This window comes from Brachionichthys hirsutus, unplaced genomic scaffold, assembly GCF_040956055.1.
Source record: "Brachionichthys hirsutus isolate HB-005 unplaced genomic scaffold, CSIRO-AGI_Bhir_v1 contig_180, whole genome shotgun sequence".
Classification (NCBI taxonomy): Eukaryota; Metazoa; Chordata; class Actinopteri; order Lophiiformes; family Brachionichthyidae; genus Brachionichthys; species Brachionichthys hirsutus.
This window is the reverse complement of record NW_027180417.1, coordinates 35,308-55,771: the sequence shown is the minus strand read 5'-3', so window position 1 is coordinate 55,771 and position 20,464 is coordinate 35,308. Positions and strand designations below refer to the sequence as shown.

At 39.5% G+C, this 20,464-nt stretch overlaps 1 protein-coding gene across 1 annotated transcript in view; it reads right to left on the bottom strand.

Annotated features, from left to right (window-relative positions):
* The window catches only part of LOC137914784 (CUB and sushi domain-containing protein 1-like), a 116,356-nt gene that overhangs the window by 91,240 nt on the left and 4,652 nt on the right, over positions 1-20,464 (bottom strand). The window contains 4 exon segments of the mRNA XM_068758279.1: positions 6,013-6,134; positions 8,603-8,727; positions 11,638-11,719; positions 19,835-19,912. Coding sequence (XP_068614380.1) covers positions 6,013-6,134; positions 8,603-8,727; positions 11,638-11,719; positions 19,835-19,912 — 407 coding nt within the window.

Sequence of the window (20,464 nt, the reverse complement as noted above, 5' to 3'; positions counted from 1 at the left end):
AACCCTTGGCTAACAGCAAATTACAGGGAATATAAAAAAAAAATGGTGCATTATGTATTTTTATATCATCCTTTCCAGAGTACCTGAAGGGTCTCAATGTCTCAGATGTGTCTCCTAAGATTTTATCATCTACATTAGCATCACTGTTAGACGTTTCTAAACCAGGACACAATATATTATCCATTTTCAGGAGTGCTGATTACATCAAAAACTCAGGAATAATAGTTCATAAAGGAAACCACTTATTCGCTGTCAAACATTAGTCAGATTTTTAATACCTAAACAGTTTAGGACTGAGTGTGTGTGTGTGCATTTTTGTCCTGTTTTTCATAAGGGAAAATATCATATATTGGAAAAATAATGTGTGCATGATTCATAACTACAACAGGAAAGAGCAGGATATGAAGCCAGTAAGTGGAAAAATAAGATGCTGTTGCAGAATGTGTTTGTGACAGTGAGGTAAATGTCTTTGTGAAGATGGTACAGCAGCTCGAGTACATAAAGGGAAGAAGTGAAGCAGATCAGAGTAAAAAAAAAACTTGTAGATCCACAGACTGACTGGCAGGCTTTAAACTGTTTAGGATGTTATTGTTGTTTTTCCAGGTATATAATTACTAAATGTGAAACCTCAGCCACCAAGTCTGCTCGTGAGCTTGTCTATGTGGCATGTTTGCACTATAAAGTTGCAATTTTGGATGCTATAACTTCAAATTGGACTTGCCACAGCTTAAAACTCTAAACTTGCATGTATCTATTCTGAATATTCAGTACACTCGTGCTTCTGCCGGTTGAGAAGATGGTCACTAAGGGTAAGCAGGATTAGCAAAACACACACAGCACACTTTTGGCAAAGCAGCAATTACCTTCAGCCAACTGCATTAATGTACTACGGTACAACCGACAACTATGCTCAGGGCTTACGAATAAAGCTGAAGTTAACTTTAAATCTCGTGTTTGGGATGTACTGGATCAGTTTGTGTAACATTGCTGCACTTGAAATCATAGTTCCTGCTGACATTCAGTAATTTTGCATCATTCCACAGCTCCATAGGGGGAAAATCCAGATCAGAAAATTCATCCAGAGCCGTTCCTGTGCAATAATCAGGCTGGATAATCTGCAGTTTTGGATTATCTGAGACAAAGAAGTACTCAAAAACAGAGATGTAAACAAACTCAAGCACACACACCTTTTGGAATAAATAGTCCTTTTTCAAATGAAGAAGCTTTTTTTTAATGAACTTGTGGAAATGTGATTAGAAATGGTTTAGTTTATATTTTTGTTCAGTGTAAGTTTGTGTCAGGACAGTCAAGCAAGAATCTGTAGTGTCATCAGACTTCAAGGAAGGAACTGAAGCGTTATCACACTTAGGTCATTATCAAGAAGCTCAGTGCTCTTCAATAGATAGATCCAAATGGGCTCATTTAGAAAGGCATTAGGAGCAGCCTGCCATCCCAAACTACATTAGATTAGCTTCTTTATTTTCTAAAGCAAAAAAAGAAAGCAACTCAAAGGAAGGAAGGAATCAACCACAACAGAAATAAAGGGCTGCGAGTGTAATCTCGCCCTTTACAAATCTCCAACCGAGACAGTGTTGGCAGTAAACACAAATTTGCCTTCAGTTAGATGACTCCAGATTTGTGTTATGCTTTCTTTTGATTGCATCACATTATTCAGTTACTGTAGTGCTCATTATTTTTTCAGAGCTCCTCAAAATTGGTGCAGCACAGGTCTCATATCAGAAACAGTGTGCATCCCTTCAAAGAAGGGATGTATTCAGCGTTCTAACTGAGGTCATTAGACAGCAGCAGAGCAGGTAAGAGCAGCTACAGAGACTAAGCATCAAGAGCAGCATGCAATCAAAACCAACAGTGAAAGGTCTTCAATCAGCAAGTCAAATTGTGACGCTGGGAGTTTTAGGGCCTCCTCAGGGTAGAGCCACAGCAGGGAAGAAAGTGATGGAAATGTTTCTGCTGGTTTGTACATAAAGTCACAGCAAATAAAAGCCTGTACTCAGTGTCTGCCGCTGGTGTCGAACCATCTCAGCTATTATTCTGCAGTTCAATGTGCAAATAGAGTGTATGTTTTATTAACGTCTGTCCGGGGTGACTCGGTGATGCTTTCAGACAGTACAGGCATGACCTTTTCACCACGATATCACCACACCCCACAAGTATAAACCCACAATTCTGAAGTTATTAAAACTTTGAGTAGTAAAACTTATCACCATGCAAATATCCTACTATGTGTCTAAAGTGAATCTGAACAAACATCTGGCTAATTCCACCATTTGCACCACCGCATACTTATAAAAGATCATTTATTGACAGAAGACTACATGTTTGTTACTTGTGACGAAAGTCGACATTAAGAAGTAGCTCAATTTGGTGAAATGCTGAATTTTTGTTGAAATTTGATGTCACACAAGACATGATGAAACATGTTATTGTCCCGTATGCCTTTGAACCAGACACCAGCAAATCACGACCACTTTGCCTCCCTCACATCTGAAAACTGAAGCCATGGGGAGCAGCTTCAGTTTTAGACTAAAGCACATATATTAGCATCTTGCATGCGATATACAGTGCAGGAATAACCACAGTCAGTAAAACTTTTGCTGCATATATTTGATTTTAGCTGAGGGGAAGTCAGACATGAAAGGAAGAATGACTGAAATGCTTGAAATATAGCAACAAGAGATCAATTTCCTCATATAGGTAATGCTAGTAACAAGGTCAAAGCATATCCACTATAATAAACTGTCTCATATGCAGCATGAGGTGTAGGGTTTATGGTAATGAATGTAACTTGGGACTATATATTAATTTATTTAGCTTGGTTATTGTCTGAAATGTTGTTATATGGCGACAAGTGATTTTCTTTGTGGGCCAAATAAAGTACCAGTAAATCTAAAAATAGACTGCATGGATAGCAGCCCATTGGTCATACCCTGCAAGTATCCAGATGTGCCATGTTTATGTGTTGGAGTCTGGTCCCGAGGTGACCTTTGCTTTAAGTGGTTAGAAAGTAAATGGCCGCCGTCTGATGTAATAACTCCCTTGCAGAGGTGTTACAGCACCTTTGAGCGCCATTGACCTGTTGGCTGGAAAGTTTATAAAAATGAACTGCATACTATGCTTGCAGAACAGCTGTGTGACAGCTCTGTGAAACTGCATTCCAAGCTGTTCAGTGATACACAGAGATGTACCGTAGGACTGGGCAGGCCAGAAATGACTTTTGACTTATCTTTCATTGATTCCACAAAGTTTTATATTGAAGCTCTAACCTAAAATGTACAACTAGTTCACAAAATTAAAATGTCTGAATCATCATAAATGGCCTCTTTTGGTAGAGAGGCATAGACAGACAGTGAAATCGTCTGGCATAGGCTCCAGCTCCAACAGGACCATCCCTCACAGGAGAAGTAGTTTGAGCAAATGAATGAACGTCCCCACTGAGTCAGATAAAATAAATACATGATTAAACCCCAAAATGTAATTCAATTCTGTTAAACCGCAGCTTAAGATCGTAACCTGAGCTGCCGAAGGTCATCATTGGTTATTTTCTCCCTAGTTTCTAAATTTCAAGTGCATTTAACAAAATCTGACGAATCTGATGTCCTGCCAACACTAAAATTATGATGATCTATGCATGAAAAAGCACAACCCATCCTCAAATAGAAGACACACACACACACACACACACGCCCACACACACACACACTAATTATTCATCAGGAAAAAGACAGAAATGGACAGCAATGATTAGGCTTAATGTGCATGTGTGGTGATGCGTTTCATGATGTGTGTGCGTGTGAGCACTCAGGCATGAGCAAAACTTGAACAATAGAATTATCTGCTTGATGCTGATGAATCAAATTACTAACACACAAAACTACCACTCAATGACTTTTTCCCCCCAGTGCACATCTATGTCGCTCTTCTCTACAATCTGAAGTTTGACAGTTTAGTCTATAACATTTTTCACAAGGTCTGGCAGTTAGCAACTAAGTGGGCAGACAGTAAACATTCATTATATCACAAGGTGCCTGATATGTGTGCACATATTTACAAAACTAATAACACACACACACCAATAAGAGCACACACATTTTGCTGACAGGCTACCAGATTGCTACAAGCTACAGTATATTGATCGTTCTTTTCACAAACGAACATGGTGACAACAGACGCGCAACCAGCCAGAATTACTCCTCGGCTTTTTGACACCTGTCCGTGTGATGCGACAAAAAGAAGCAATGAAAAGGCACACAGAATTCAATGAAAAGACTTTTATATAGCATGTTATTGATGAAACAAATCATCTTGAGTAATTGCTTACTAAGAATTTGAAGGGTAATCAAAAAAACAAACAGAAGAGGAGACAAAGAGGTAATGGAGCAGAAGTTTAAGACCCAATCCAAGAATTCAAAGAGAAGAAGATTGTCTCCAAAGAGATGACTGTTATCAATTTTAATTGGTGCAACATTTCTATATATTCTTTATATTTTCTTCTTCAAACTCCCTAAACTTTAACTGACCACAGACATCCATGGGGGGAATGTACATTTAGTACATGGTAGTAATGATTGAGGATCAAAGTATAAAGAAATGTCTCTGAACTCTCGTCTGGTCGTGTCTATACAGCCTTTATTTTTTTTTCCTTCCCTTTCTCTCTGTGTAGATAGTGATATTTTGCAAAGTTGTCAGCAGCTGATAATCTGTCATTAGAGCACATTCTTAAAGCACTCTCAAACCTCAAGCACTTTCAACACACGCAAACACACATGCAGGAGCCTGAGTAGGCTGTAAACAGAGTATATACAAATGATTCCATCTGTTCCATCTGTTCCATCCAGCTAAAGATATGTGAATCTGTATTATATTGTATTCCATTTAAAATCTCCAGTAATACCAACACACTAACTCACACACACACTTTACAGCCGACATATGTCACCATGCAAAACATCTTGTAATATGCACTTCTACAAACCTTTTTAAATGCAAGGACAGTAAATCAAATTTAACTATAGCTTTCCTATAAAACCCACCCAAGATCATATGTGAATGTTACTGCAAGCTGACGTCAGTTCAATAAAAACATCTTAAGATTCAGAACCACACACCTGTCAGATGCAAATTTGATATATTATAACTGGGAAAAGAATTGAAATGCTTCGGTCAGGATACCATTTTTCTCTTTTAAGGTCAAAAAGACAGGTGGTGGGAGGAGAGAAAGCACATTTCTCTCTATTATTCCTTTTTAAAAATTTTTGTTCTCTTCCCTCAATCATATCTCTGTCTTTGCCCATCCCACTATGTCAGTCGCTCAGAGATGAGCAGGCACCATTGACATGCTTCAAGGTCACATGTCAAGTACCTGCTTGGACAATCAGTCTTTTTTCCCCCTTTCTATATTCCTGGTGCTCTCGTTTTAAATATGAAGGAGCTGGCTGAATACTGAGCACTATTTTTCTTCCTATGCTTCATGGCTGCAGCTTTCCATGCCATCTTGGTCTTCCCTCTGTTCTCTCTCTCTCTCGGAACTTAACATTTTAGACAAATCAAAGTGAAAACACAGAAAAAGTGCTAATTTATGCAATAATATATTTTTCTACCATTCTCTGTCTCACAGCAACACAGCGGAAACGTTCTCTCATAATATCCTCAGGGCTCCGCCGATATCTAATGTAGATCTTTCAAATGAAAACCGCTGGAAGCTTTGACAAGAATTTCTGAGGAAGCATTTTAGACATTAATTTGGCCATATTTTAAATCATTGATCGAATTTGAAAGCGGAATTATTCAAAGTTAACAGAAAAAAAAGAGAGAAAGAAATGCTAACTAATACCAAACGTAAAGGTCAGTCTTCAAGGGCGTTGAGTTGCTAAGATCACCACATGTAAAGACAATGAAAAATCAATACACGTTTGTTTCACCTCGCAAACTACTTATTTTGATTGAAATGCCAAATGGAACAAAGGAAGAATAAAATAATGAAAATGAGCTCACCTTGCCGGGGTCCATTGCTGTGATGACCCACACACAGTGTGCATTGTTCTCATATTGAACAGGATAGTTCGGAGACGTTATGATTCCTCTGGGCCCCCTCAGGTTGCTCCCGCAGGTACGAGCTGCAGGGGAAAGCGGCAAAATTGAGAGACAGAGTGACACAATTAAAAAAACAATCATAAGGTTTTGAAAGTTATGCTGTCTGCTTCAAAATCAATCAATTCCACCTTATATCCCCTCCATGTCTTTCTTTCACAGGTATTTTCTACCATCACCAATTTAATACACATTAATTGCAAGCTTATACCTGTTTACTTATTTCTGTTAATATCCCTTTTCATCCATATTGATTTGGTCCTGTGTGATAGTCAAGGTAATAATTCTCGTCTTCAGTACCTCATAAAGCCACAGATGTGTTACTGCCTTAAAGGGACAATGGGCAAAAAAAAAAAAAAGAAAAAACAGCAGTGTCAAAGGTCCCCTTAAAACCCTCGACTCTCGAGGACATTGATATTAAAGGCTTACTTGACATTTTCAGTCAGATTTATTCAACAACACATCACACTGCAGTGAAAATTTCATCTGATCATATATTTGCCCTTCATCTGGCATTGGAGGGTGAGAAGAATGGTGGCATTTTAGAAAAGGAAGTATATAAGAAGAATATTTTAATTTCTACAGAACAGCCGTGGTGGTGAGGAGGTAGATTGAGATGCAAGGATAGAATGCAGCAAACAAGTTTGCAAATCCAGACAGGTTGACAGACAAAGTCAGAAGACTTGAGGGAGAGGAAGGAAAAAGGCAAGACTGTGGAGAGGATGAAAAATGAAAATGTGAGGAAAGACGAGCGGAAAAAAGACAAGAAAGACATGGAAACAAAATACCCCAAGAGAAAGAGAGAGAGAGAGAGAGAGGAGATCCCCAGATGAATTAGAAAAGAGAGCTGAAGCACACTGTGACACACACAGGTAGACACAAACACACAGGTAGACACAAACACATGCATACATGGACACACAGAAACACTTTCACAGCATTTTCATCCAAAGACCAGCTCTTAATTAACATTAGGTCCTAGTAGAAAAAAAAGAGAGAGGCTGATAGGTTTAAATCCCAGGAGAGTGATCACAGCAGATAACATAGTACAGCACAGCTACGGCAGAGGAATCTTTAACCTCCACCTGCCTCCTTGCCTTTCGTCTAACAGCTCCTCTTTTTCCTTTCCTTGTTATCTCCCTTAAATTTAGACCTCCTTTTAAATATAGAATTATGTGGGATTTCAAATAATGTATCCTAAGAATTAGAGTATAAATATCATGCTGGTATTGTCATTGATTTGATGTACTGTTTTCACATAGAAAATAAGTCAACTTAAAAACAATTTTGCAAAACATATAGAATAATTAGTGATTTAATGTCACCGGATAACAAAAAAAAAGAAAGCAGTAAAATTATGAACAGTATAAAAGAAAACACGTTTTGCACAAAGGCTAATTTGTGGACATAATCCCCCCCTCCCACTAGCATGTCCTCTCTCTATGCCTGCTGTCTATACTGAGAGTGGCCCCTATCATGAAGTTAGACAAGTTCCTGCAGTCAGACAGACATATGGCCACACAGCAGGCATACCCACAAACACAAGTACACTATAATGCGATATGACAGGGAGCCTATAGTGTGTGTCTGAGCACAGGGACTGCCCGTCTGTCAAAGACTCACACAGCTCAAGGCAAGTACCGCCGCAGCTATGAGCTATTTGACATTGTCCTTTGGACACCATCGATGTGTGTTGTGTTTGCCGTGTGCATTCTCTCGAGTGTTTGCACTAGCTGTCGGCTTTTCCGCTGTATATCAATAAGCCCAACGGAGTATTGTCGGTAAACACGCAGGCAGTGAGAGCCCCTGCATCCTTGTGCTGCCACTCATGCTGCGTTGTATTTAGTCCGTCAGTCAGAAAATGAATTGTGATTTTGACACAGATTCAAACTGTAAAATGCAAATTACAGGGATAATATTAATTGATTATTTTTTGGCAGATTTCAGCCTTTTCCTCAGATATGGAGATGGAGATCGTTCAGATATAGATTATCATGTCATTAAATGCATTGAAGAGCCTTTTCTTTTTACAAAATAAGAAATAGTTTTATTTAAATCGAAACTTTAAAGTGATAAAGAAAAGAACTTAAAATAAAAACATTGCATTTTTTTTGAAATTCCACTACCTAAATGTTATTTTCAATGATTGAGCTTTGTTTTCAAACGACACTAAAACCTGCCAAGCGTAGATGGAGTGGACACTTAGGGAGATCCTCCCGATGAAGTGACTGCTTGCATGTTTGACGTATTGCAGTCTCCCATTTTGCAGCAGAGCAGAAGACATCTGTCCAAAGCAAGGATTCACAACCTGATGGGCAATTGCCTTTGGAGCAATCACCCTTGACGTGATTGATTATGCTTAAGTAAACACTCATTGTAAGTCCAATAAGGAGTTCAGGCTAAGCTCCAGCAGGTCAAATGATTTCTGCTTAATTTTAAAAGGGTTCAGCTCCGTTCCATATACACCTAAAATGTTATGAATGACGGAACCTACTTCTGCAGATGGGCCTGTGGTCACTCCAGGCAGCCAGTGTGTCAGTGACCCGTTGACAGGTGATGCTTTTAGATCCTTGGAGTACGTAGCTGTCATCGCAGCTGAACTGGACGCTGGAGCCGACTCTGTTTCGGGAGACAATCGTAGCATCACTTCATGCCAACAATTGTTATGGTTATGGTTAGATAGTAGTTGTGATAAGGCTGACATCATTTGTTTACAATTCAAATAACTTGGCTATTCATGAAGATCATTTTAGAATCAATGTGTGAATCACGGTCATAGTATTCACTATACAGAACTCTCACTCCAGGAACTTCAAATAGGATGTGTAGCTGCTTTCCTTCTTCCTTCTTTCCGTGGTACGCATTCCTGTACTTTGCTCTCATTTCCTCTCACCTCTCTCACCTTCTCTCTCATCAGCTGCTCAGATCATCCCGGTTTTCTCATTCTCTCCAATTCCCCGGTGCCAAATACACGAGTGGGACATTCATGCATCAGAGTTGAAGTCTGCATGGTGTCGTGTCTGTCGAGCTTAATATCTCTTCCCTGCTGACGCGCACCACAGTTTACCACCTGGCCAAACATGTGCCGCAGAGAGTTGCACTTGTTCCAGGCTTCTCTCCCATGCTAGGCACAGCAGAGCCACATAGCTTGCGGAAATCGCTCTGCTTTTTTGTTTTATGGACAGTGTCGTTGACACGTAGGCAGTGAATGAAAAATTTGCTCTTGTTGCTAGTTTCTCAAAAGAAAACCTTCAATTGCAATTTTTTATTGCAGTTGTCTGAGAATAAAATTATCATTTACAGTCATCTTGCATATCTGCACCGCCCGAGAGTTTTTGTCGGGGTTTTTCTCTCTCTGTCGACCCTTTTATTTGACCATTTCAACTTCAATTTCTACTCCAGCTCCTGCATACAGGTGCTTAATGATGATTAGGTAACATGTCTGTAACACACACCAAACACATCATGGCCAGCATGCATGAACACACATAAATGCTCAGATGGAGGTAATGACCTTTCACTAACATCCACACTAATGGTCCTGCAGAGTTCTAGTTGTAAAACCGAGCTCCCGGAGCTGAAGATTAAAAAGGTGATTACTGTTGAAATGTTCTCAAACTTTTTTGACCAGAAAATAGTTTCAGATAAATGTAAAAAAAAAAAAAGTGATGATTCTCATAATTATGCGACAAAAGGAAACAATTGTGATGCTTTCTGTAGATGAGCCATTGGGAGAGGAGATCATTTTAGAAGGGCCTATTTCCTGATGAAATAAAATAATGTGTCTCTCTCTACTTTTAAGATGATGCCATGGAGAGAATAATTTATAATCACCGCCTCCACAAATGACTTATATATATATTAGTCAAAATGCTTTCTTGGAAAGTGTCTTCCCATTCTCTGTGTGTGATTCCATTCTCTTTTAATCAGTTTTTGCAGCTAAATCGATAACCTTTATGTATCCTGCAACATACATAAAGGTTACATACACACACATGGCAGAACTGGATTCATGTATTATGCTTCAGAGTTTCATTCGTCTTCAAGATTGTTAAGCGCTGGACTTTAATGTCTCCTAATACAATTGCTGTGTTGTTCCTGCCTTATTGGGCTCCGTTGAATGTTGTTTGTTCTCAGAGGAAGGGCCTTTATGAAAACCCGAAGAGTGATTTGTAAGATAAATATGGAGGATTTATAACACACATTGAAACAACAGTATGATGCATTTCTTCCTTGGCTGAAATTAAATAGGGGTGGTGCGGTGGTGCAGTGGGTAGCGCTGCTCGCTCATTGGAAGAAGGTTTAAAGTTTGATTCCCTTCTGTGTGGAGTTTTCTTGTTCTCCCCGTGTCTGCGTGGGTTCTCTCCGGGTTCTCCGGCGTTCTCCCACCTCCAAAAGCATGGAGCTTAGGTGAATTGATCACTCCAAATTGTCCATCGGTGTGAGTGTGCACATGAGTGGTTGTCTATGTGTGGCCCAGTGATGCGCTGGCAGGGATAGGGATAGGTTCTATATTTATTATTTATATGGAGAAATACAACATACCAAAATTTCAGCCTCATCACCTTTTGCCTGTAGGTGGCACAGGTGCCTGTGATATTCCAGCATCTAAACTCTCAGAGTAATTTCTATTCCTGCTTGTGTGTGTAATCATTTGTTTTCCTATAGGCGATGCATTTTTTTCAACTCAGGAGCTGACCTGCCAAGCGCTAAACAACTCCCATCTAAAAGACTGCAAATGTGAGATTTTCAAGCTTGCTATACAAGCCAGTTATGTAAGGTGCTTCACATCTAAAAAGCCCAAGCTGTAACGGCAGGTCCCCAACAGACATGAATTATTCATGATGACACATACACCACAAAACACTTCAGTCGCCACGAAAATGAAGCAGAACTTTGTCACCAAAGTTCCATGCTCATTGGACCAAATCAAAAACAGAACTGGGGCAGAGTGGCACTTCCTCTCAGCTTAAAGGAGATTCCCTAACGAAATAACAAACATGAGACACAAAGTCTCTAACCCCACAATAATGTGAAGACGTGGAAATAGTCCTATCTTAAACCTTATCAGAGCTGAACTAAGCGTACCAAGTTTTAGTTCCCCACTGAACCCTGCGCCAATCTTCCATGCTGCACAAGGTAGCAGGGTGGGAGGGGAACCAACTCACCTTGTAAACTTGGTTCCACCATGTAAACAGAGTGCATGTTTTCTGTTGAGCCTACAGCAAGGCTCAGTATTTTCAGTCAACTGTCAGTAATCTGCCTTTTGCTGGCAACACACAGCTCTGACTTCAAACCAGCCAAACGTACAGCGCCCTTCCTTACTCGTCATCGCAATCGTTTTACGACTTACGTGGCTTCTAAATGCAATCAGTTCATTGCAGGGAGAGAGCTCTGATTTCTGCACGTCTTACGTGTCTGACGCCTGCACCATATTGAAAAGGCACTCTGGATTTATTTAGCACAATTTACACTTGATATGATAAGGAGTGACAGGGACCAGATTATTTTGAAATAAAGTGAACTTACTGGAATGCAGAACCCATCCGTTTGCCATTTTCTGGAACCCCAGGATCTGGACAAATATCACCGGCAAGACCAGTTTGGCTCACTAAAAAATGCAAAAGAATACATGAAGTTTAACACAGTGTAATCTTACCGTGACATCACCCATTTGTTTTTGGCTTGCTATTTTGAAACAATGATGTTGAAGAACATGATCCTGCTTTGGAATGGTAATAATATAAACTTGTTGATACAATTAAATTCAAATTGTATCCGTGGTGACAGAAATTGCTGTGTATGCAGTAATTGCAAGAGGTTTTCATTTCAGGTTCTTATAAGATTATTTGTATACAATTTTGCCAGTTTAATTTGAACTAAGAGAGAGGGGTTTGATACACAACAAAGATCAGCAACTAGAGTTGAACCAACAACCTTTTAATTGCAATTGCAACAGTTATTTTCTTCATGTAACAAAGTAAAAGGTCATCTCTGAAAAATGCCATTAGACTTGGGAACTGCATAATAATTCACTCTGAAAAAACTTTAAAAAATAGAACAGTCATTTGATAAAAATAAAATTCTCTATGACAGTCAACAGTCCACTCTTTATGATATGCAAATTTCCAAGAAAAACCAGTATGTGTCTGGATATACTTCAAAAAGCATTAGCATTATGTCAAAATGTGTTTACATGTTGCTGTAGCCTCATCATCAACTGTCAATCACAATTTACACCCACCTAGAAGTTTAGAAAGTTTCCGGGCATCAGCCTTTGGGTTGTGGGCATGAAGTCGTCTAACAAAAATAGCGTGCAGGGTTTGCAGTAGGGCTCTCGGTTAAACGCATAGTAACAGGGTCACAGTGAATCTGAGTACCCTATAAGGCCCTAAAATAATGTGATTGAAAAGCAGAACAAGAACAACCTCAATGAAAACAATGGATTCCTCACACCGCTAGTAGAAATCTCGGACCTAATAAAGATAGAACGAAATCTGACTACTTCCCCCTGTCTTTTTTGATACGATATCTGTCTCTTCCTTTTCCTTCATGTGTTTGCTCACCCCGCTTTCTCCCCCCATTCTCATGCACATTAACCGCAATTTACAAAGGGACACTGACGTTTTGTGCATCCTTGCATCAGAGATGGCTGAATGATTTGCTGATTTGTTTTATGACTGTGTTACGCCTATGCTGAGAGATTTTGAGTGTGCAGATGCTATGTATGCATGGCTGTGTGAGATATGATGCAAGCTGAACAGAGCTGTCTTGTTGCTCTGCTGCGTTTTTGATGTTCTGTCCAGAAAACCCCATGCAACACACTCAAAAACACACTTTCTGTGTCACACTCTCTCATCCTTTTTTCTCTCACTTGTGTTCAAATGGATTTATTGGCATCAAAGACAAAGGTTCACATTGCCAAAACAAATCCAGCTCATGCAAACAACATGAGATTGTTATAGGGTAAAAGGCTGCCAAATAGCACTGCTGGGTTGATGTCAAAAATCCTCAGGCTCACTTAATCCCATATTTGCACTTAAAAGACCATTCAACATTTAAACACAAGCTTATGATGCATCGTGTCATTTCCATATCATCAAAGTCTGTTCGGCAAACCTTTCATCTCAACGTTCTACTTTTTAAGAATTTGTGAAAAGTGATTATATGGGCAGCAGCAACTTTCTTGTTGCTGCCCATATATGTTTGGCATTTTTCAGTTTCCTTATTTGAAAGTTTGTACATCATATCAGAAACTCAAAGCTCCACCACACCAGAATCAACAAGGACATTGTGATGTAATTCGGGTGGGGAGAGTGTGGTCAGGATTTCACTCATGAAAAAGTCAGTATGATGGGCCCTCTGGACAAACTGAAAGTGCCTCAGGTAGCAAAAGACAGATGGTGATGAGGAAGAAGAAGAAATATTGTGGAAGAGGAAGCCTCTCCATGGAATGCTTTGTGTGCCAACATCAAGAAGTCTGACCAGTAGCTTGAAAAGATTAACCTAAAAGATGGCACGATAAGGGGCCCTAGGCACCAGCAGCGGGGGAGTCTACCTCAACAGATGAGACCCAGTGCACAGGCTGTACAAATCTGCCCCTGAAAAAGAATAGCACATAGTGGGAGAATCTGATATGCAAGCAAGGACAGCATAAACCGAGAGGCAAAAACCAAGTGGCTGGGAGTGTGTATAGGACAATCACTGCCAAGTATGGATTCAAATGCGCCAATTCCCAAAGGGAAGTAAAACAAAAGTGACTGAGAACAAAAGAGCAAATATCCTGGGAGCATTTGAGTCCCAGACTGGCAAACCACCGAACCATAGTGGTGGTTGGAAGGGACAGATGATAGCAGTTGTAGCGGATGTGGCAATCCCAGCTGACATTAACATCAGAAAGAAGAAGCAGTACCAGGAGTACCAGAAGCTGAATGAGCAACTGGATGAGCCGTGGAGGGTGAAGGTCAAAGTGGTAACATCAGCATTAGGGGCTATAAACCCCAAACTTGTCTGATAGCTGGATCCAGCAGATTCCAGGTATAAAATCAGAGCGCTCTGTCTGTGAAAGAGATGATATAGATAGAGTGGAAAGGAGGATGTCTTTTAAAATCAGTCTGCTGCAGAGTGCTAGTATATTTGTTAATACTGGCAATACTGTTAGAATATAGTAGTGGACCCATTCAACATTGAGATGATATGAATGAGGAACATATCAGCATGTGAGAGACTGTGGTTGAAATGCCAAAGAAGTAACACCAAACATCTGCCTAAGGGAACTCTTAAGCTTCCTAGTGCCCAAAGAACTGGTTTGTAGGGTAAACTCAACAGCTAAGCAGAAGAAATGTGGACTGACAGTTAAAAGCTGTATGGCACAAAAAGGTAGTTGTGAATAGAATATTCTACTTCAAATATGGTGTATAAAGACCTAAACAGAGGTGGCAAAAGGCCAAAGTAAGAGCCATTGTGTGTGTGTGTGTGTGTGTGAGAGAGAGAGTGCGTGCGCTCCTGTAATCAGATGACGTGTGTTTCAGGTACGGTAAGCACTTTTGAGATGCTCCTCAAACGGGCTGCTGGAGAGACGAGGAGTTTGTGAAGTGCAGTTTGTTCATAAGCTCCTCTTCGCTGCTCTCCTCTGCTCCTCTCATTGCCTCTTCACAGGCCGCTCTCTCCCGCCCACACCTTCTTATGCTGAGCCCACAAGACTCTCAACATTAAAACATTCATTATGACATAGAGTCATGTGATGAATCGGCGTAAAAAAAACATTGCATTTGATAGCTGCGTAGCGGCATGGTGGCGCAGCCCGTTGCGCTGTTGCCTCACAGCAAGTAAGATTCCGGGTTTGGTTCCTTTCTGTGCAGAGGTTGCATGTCCTCTTGTGCCTGTGTGGATTCTTCCGGTTTTGTCCCACCTCCAAAAACACACAGTTTATGTGAATTGGTCACAGCAAATTGTCTGTCGGTGTGAATGCTTTTTTGTTGTTATGTGTTTTATGTGGCACCACAACGAGCTGGCGTCTCATCTAGGGTGTGCCTCAACTCTCGCCCGTAGCAAGCTGAGATAGGCTCCCGTGACCCGCAAGGCAGATCATCAGCTGGATGGATGGACAGATAGCTGTTTTGCTGTATCACCATGTGATTCCTACTTAGACCATAATCCCGCAACACCTCACCTCGTAATCTTTGCGAAAACACTGAATATCAATTATGCATTGATGATGATGATTCATAGGGAGTTGTCTGCAGAATGAAACTCTACAATCATAATCTTTCATCCTCTCTACAATTATGACACATTGCTCTATAAGCTAATGTTACCGTTGAGAGACGTGTTTCCAGAATGGATTCTTTTTCATTTCTACTGGCTTTTTCTATTTGTTTGTGTCTGCGGCCAGTCTGTCCACCCATCCATGGTCTTTCTCTTCACAAACATTTAAAGCTATTCTCATGTGTGACTCTCCATTTGTGTGTGCTCTAATTAAGGCTCAAGGCTGCTACAATCTTTTAGATTATGATTCATTAGCGCTCCGTTCTCTAATTGGGTAAAGCTCCTTATTATCAGTCTCTCACCCTTTATAATGATTATATATTGCATAAAGACTGCACATGCAGCTTTAATATTGCCACTGGGAGTCATACAGTGTAAAGAATTGTTGTTCAAAGACCGAATTGGACCTTGGCTTTACTGTTTTTTAAAATGTTTTAATGATCCTGTTTCCCCACTATGGCCTAATTCTTTGGACCCTCAGTTCGATGTTCACTTCGACTCGGTTTTGGTCCCATGATTAAAAATGCAAACATGTTTTAATGAACATGGTTCATGTGGCGAGAAAGTAAATTTCTCATTTAGCCTAAGGGTTCCCTCGATGACACTGTTAACACTTATAATTGTCTTTGTTTGTTGTTCCATATTGTGCTAACAAACAACAAAGCTTCTTCTGCGCGGTGCAGGACATAATTTGAAGTGGGGTCGTTGCTCACTGATTTCACTTACAAGTCATTTTAAAAGCCACACGGGACAAGGTGAAATCTGGACCATGCTGCGATGGTTTGAGTTTTGAGTTCATTAGTTCCTCTTATTTTCCAATTTCTCTTCTCTTGTCATGTTCACTTGTTTCTTATCTCTTTTTTTCCTCCTGCCTTTTTCCTCCAGTTAATTTCAGTTTCTTATCCACCTTTCTTTGATCTCTGTGATTTTTCCTGTACTCCTGCTCTATTGTCACATTTTGACTTGTTTTGGTTTCGTAGTTGGTCTGTTATAATTACGATTACACTTTGATTGCTGACTCAATGCATTCCTTAGATTTCCTTCTGGTAACACCATTGTCATTATTTTATGGCCTTTGTTGTCTTGTGCCAGCATTTAGTTGTTTTTTTTTTACTTTGAACATGACGTGTCCTCTGTAGTTAGGGTAACCAGCAGATTACTTTTCCTGCTTGCTGATTTGATTTGTTTGCATTTTTATTTGTTTCGGTGAATTAATCTTAATTTGGAAGGCAGACAGAATGTCACATTTCTAAGGCTCAATCTCAATTTATTTAATTCCTGAACCATCCCATAATATTAGATATATTATATTATATAATATTATATTGTACAGTATATGGTTGTACAGGTGTCTATATGTATACGAGTGTGCTCATTTTATTTAAATGTAATCTTTCCAGATGTCAAACATCTTTTAAACGTGTATTTACTTGTTTTATTTGTCTCTCATGACTGAAATCATTCCAAATGTAATACTGCATGTCTCAGTATACAACATTAATGCCAGAGCCCTTTTAATGAAATTATGGTTTTGAATTAAATGGATTTATTCTAATCCCTGTGGGAAGAAGGGCGAGTGAAGATGATTCATCAGGTGCAATGATTCCAGAAAGAAACTGACATTGAGATAATATGCTTTATGACTATCTCTAGAGAGATTTATTTTAATGGCCAAATAAATACGAAATAAACCATAACATTTGTACAATGAGAATACTAAGGATTTGAATTTCAATTTCTTAAAATTACTTGAACAATTATTACTTTCCCCATTTTATACACACATTTTGCAGTTAAAAAATGATTTGAGAGTGTGATTTTTTTTTTTCTTTGTTAGGAGTAAACTGGGAAAGTTCAACTTCAACGTTCAACGTCCGTTCACCACAGATTAATGATAAGGATGTGTTTAAATGACCTTGTGTTGGACGCAGTGTCAGAATTAGTTTGTTTCAACACATAGTCTCTACGGGTACTTTGTCTTCATGCGAGGGGCAGCTGAGAAGCCAGTCTCACATGAGTAAGTTATTGCAAGCTGTATGGACATCTTAATAACATGATTTGCAAATTTAAAATACTCTGCACACAAGGCAATCCAGAAATTTTGCAGACCTTTCTGACTGATCTGAATTACCACTGCCCCGCTATTGCATATCTCAATGAGGCTCTCTCTTTCAAACATAAAGGTGGTATTACTTGGGAGAAATGGGATAATGAATCCAGTTATCTCTGTCATCCGTCTCATAGAGCATAATTGTGCACATTGGTGAGTTTAGTTTAAGGGGTACCCAAGCACATCAGAATTTTATTGCTGCATCCCTAAAGATAATAATAATTAATTCGCATTATTGTAATTTTGTAAAATAATTTTAGCCTTCTAATTATTTATCTAATCTGTAATAGAAAGGTAGCAAGGTCTTATTTTAGAGGGCTAATGCTATATCAGAAACTGATAGTAATAGTTATTAAAAATTTGATCAAATAATTGCCTTTAAGCATTTTAATATGGGAAATCCTGGTGATTATGATTGAGTCTTTGCCTCAGGTTTCATTAAATAACTCTCTAAAGCAGGTGCACTTTATTGAATTCTGTCTATATTATCATAATCTAGTTGTAATGCATGCGTGTGTGCGTGCATACGTGTGCGTATGTGTGCGTTGGTGGTTGACGACACTTTTTCCTCATGTAAAACTGAGACCGTGCGCGTTTGAACACACACAATTGTGCAACAATGGGAAAAGTTATCTTATTCTTGCTGACACAGTCAGAACATGGATCAGTTTATCGTGCACATTGAACATGATTGTTGAGATCCTGCAGTTGGAAATTCAGTTCAGTGAGAAGAGTAACTACATCTCCCAAATAGGCCAATCTTGTGAGCCACTCATCGGTAAGCAACTCGCAGACAAATGAAAAGGGGTAAATGAAGGACATTTAAGTTCATCTTTCAACTCAAGACGCTGCCAAAACTACTCCACTACTCTTGATAGCGGCGGCAGCTCAGTGTGGAGTGACAGCATTAATGGTCGCTGCCCATTTTGCAGCATAAGGTAGAAAAGAGGCGAGTTAATAGGCACCGCTTTAACGATGTTTACCATCACCATCCTTCTGAAACCACACACACAAAATGTGCTACCAAAAGTCAGACGGAGTCGAGCACATAAGCCTAAGCAAAATAATACTTCCTTCATAATGCATCTAATCATTATATGCAGCAAATTAAAATAAAAGAGGCTTTTATATATATTATGGAGTGTAGTTTTTGTTTTTTGCAGCGAGAAATTTGAAGAATTTAGATGCCATGTATTAAAAATAGTAATAGTTATATGGAGCCCCCCCCCCTCCCCCCCAGTAAAGCCACAGATCTCCCATCTGCAGCATTATCTCCATTCTCAAATGACTGCGTACTATCTCATGAACACATAGGAGCTAGAGATGGATCTGAGGAGGATCAGCCATAAAAAGCTTCAGGTCCCAAACCTGTCCTCATTTCAAGGATGTGCAGTGATTGTGAGGGAGTAAACTCTGAAAGTGTTCGGTTTGCTACATGGCTCGGTTTCTGTCTCAGTAAAGGATCTTACCCTGATGCCAAAATGTTCACAGCAGTCTTTAGGAGGATGGTGAAATGAAGAAAAGGGGATTCATTTTGTGAAGAGACACACTGAAGGAGGGTGATGGGAAAACTACAGGCAGTCATGTAACGGCCACACTGGAGAGCTGGGGAAGGCAACCTCCACACCAGGGACCATTTTAGTCCTGAGAGTCTGACAAAACTTTTCACAAACTAGGATTTATGGATAATCCGTTGACAATGTAGAACAAAAGTGTGTTGCTGCCTCTCCCTCCTAACATTCCCCTATGCTGTAAAATGACTAAGTGTCCTTGTATGCTAAATACAAGGCTATTTGTCAGTTTAAGGACACGTGGCAGGTTTGAAAGTCTGATATGGTTCCAGTTTAGATTTGTGCAGTTCACGTCATATTGGCTTTATTATCTGAATTAAAAGAAATCACACAGATAATACTCATCAGTACAATGATAAGAAATTGGAATCAGCCCTATTAATGCTTTGCTTTCAGTCAGGCGTGTGAGCATTGGTTTTTATCTGACAGAATATTTCACTCATCAAATAATTAATATTATCAATATTACAGGTTAGTTGTCATTTACTGAGCTGATTATATGATAATAGTCTGAGTCTTTTGTAACCCATCAAATAAACCTTTGTGCTGGCTGGGTGCACCTTAATATGCTTCAATTATTAAATAACTTTGCTTATGTAAGACAAGATTAAACCACTGGACTTGCAAAATCATACATATGTGTGTATGCATGTGGTTGTGAGTAAAAGTACATACATGTAAAATTCAGAATACTTTATTGTTCCCAAAGGTAAAAATGAGACCTGCATAAAGGCTACATGCACAAATACACATAAATATAAGATAGCAGTTTACTCACAGACAGCATTTTTGTGATTGGAGTCTTTACTGGGCATCATTTTCACTCCTCTGGACTTCAACTCTATTGCTTTTTTCACTGCAGAAAAGGAAGGAAACGGTGGTTATCAATTCAACTATCAATTACTGTGCCTTTCCAGTACTCACTATTTTAATGGGTGCCAGACAGTACACATTGCATGCATTCAAATATGTGTTTCAGAGTCCCTAAAAAACTGCGAGCAAAAGCAACAGTGGCAATGAATGAAAAAAACAAACATAAAAGAAAAGGAAAAAAAAGAAGATATATAAAGAATGTGAGCTGCAGGAAAAATGTATGGGGGGGGGGGGGTGAACGCAGCAAATCAGTGGGGCATCATTCCATCTAACTTTACTCTATGTGGCAACACAGAGGATGACAGAAATGCTGCAACCACACTAGATCTGAGCAGAAAACAGATTTGATATGAAACTCTCTCTCTCTCTCTCTCTCTCTCTCTCTCTCTCACAAACACAAGCATCACATACAGTTGAGACACATGCCAAAAATAAGACAGATCAGTCATGAAGAGATAGACAGATGGAGAGAAATAACAGTGATCCAGGAATCTCTCTCTTCCTGGACACACAGGTCTTGGATTACTGTTTTGTG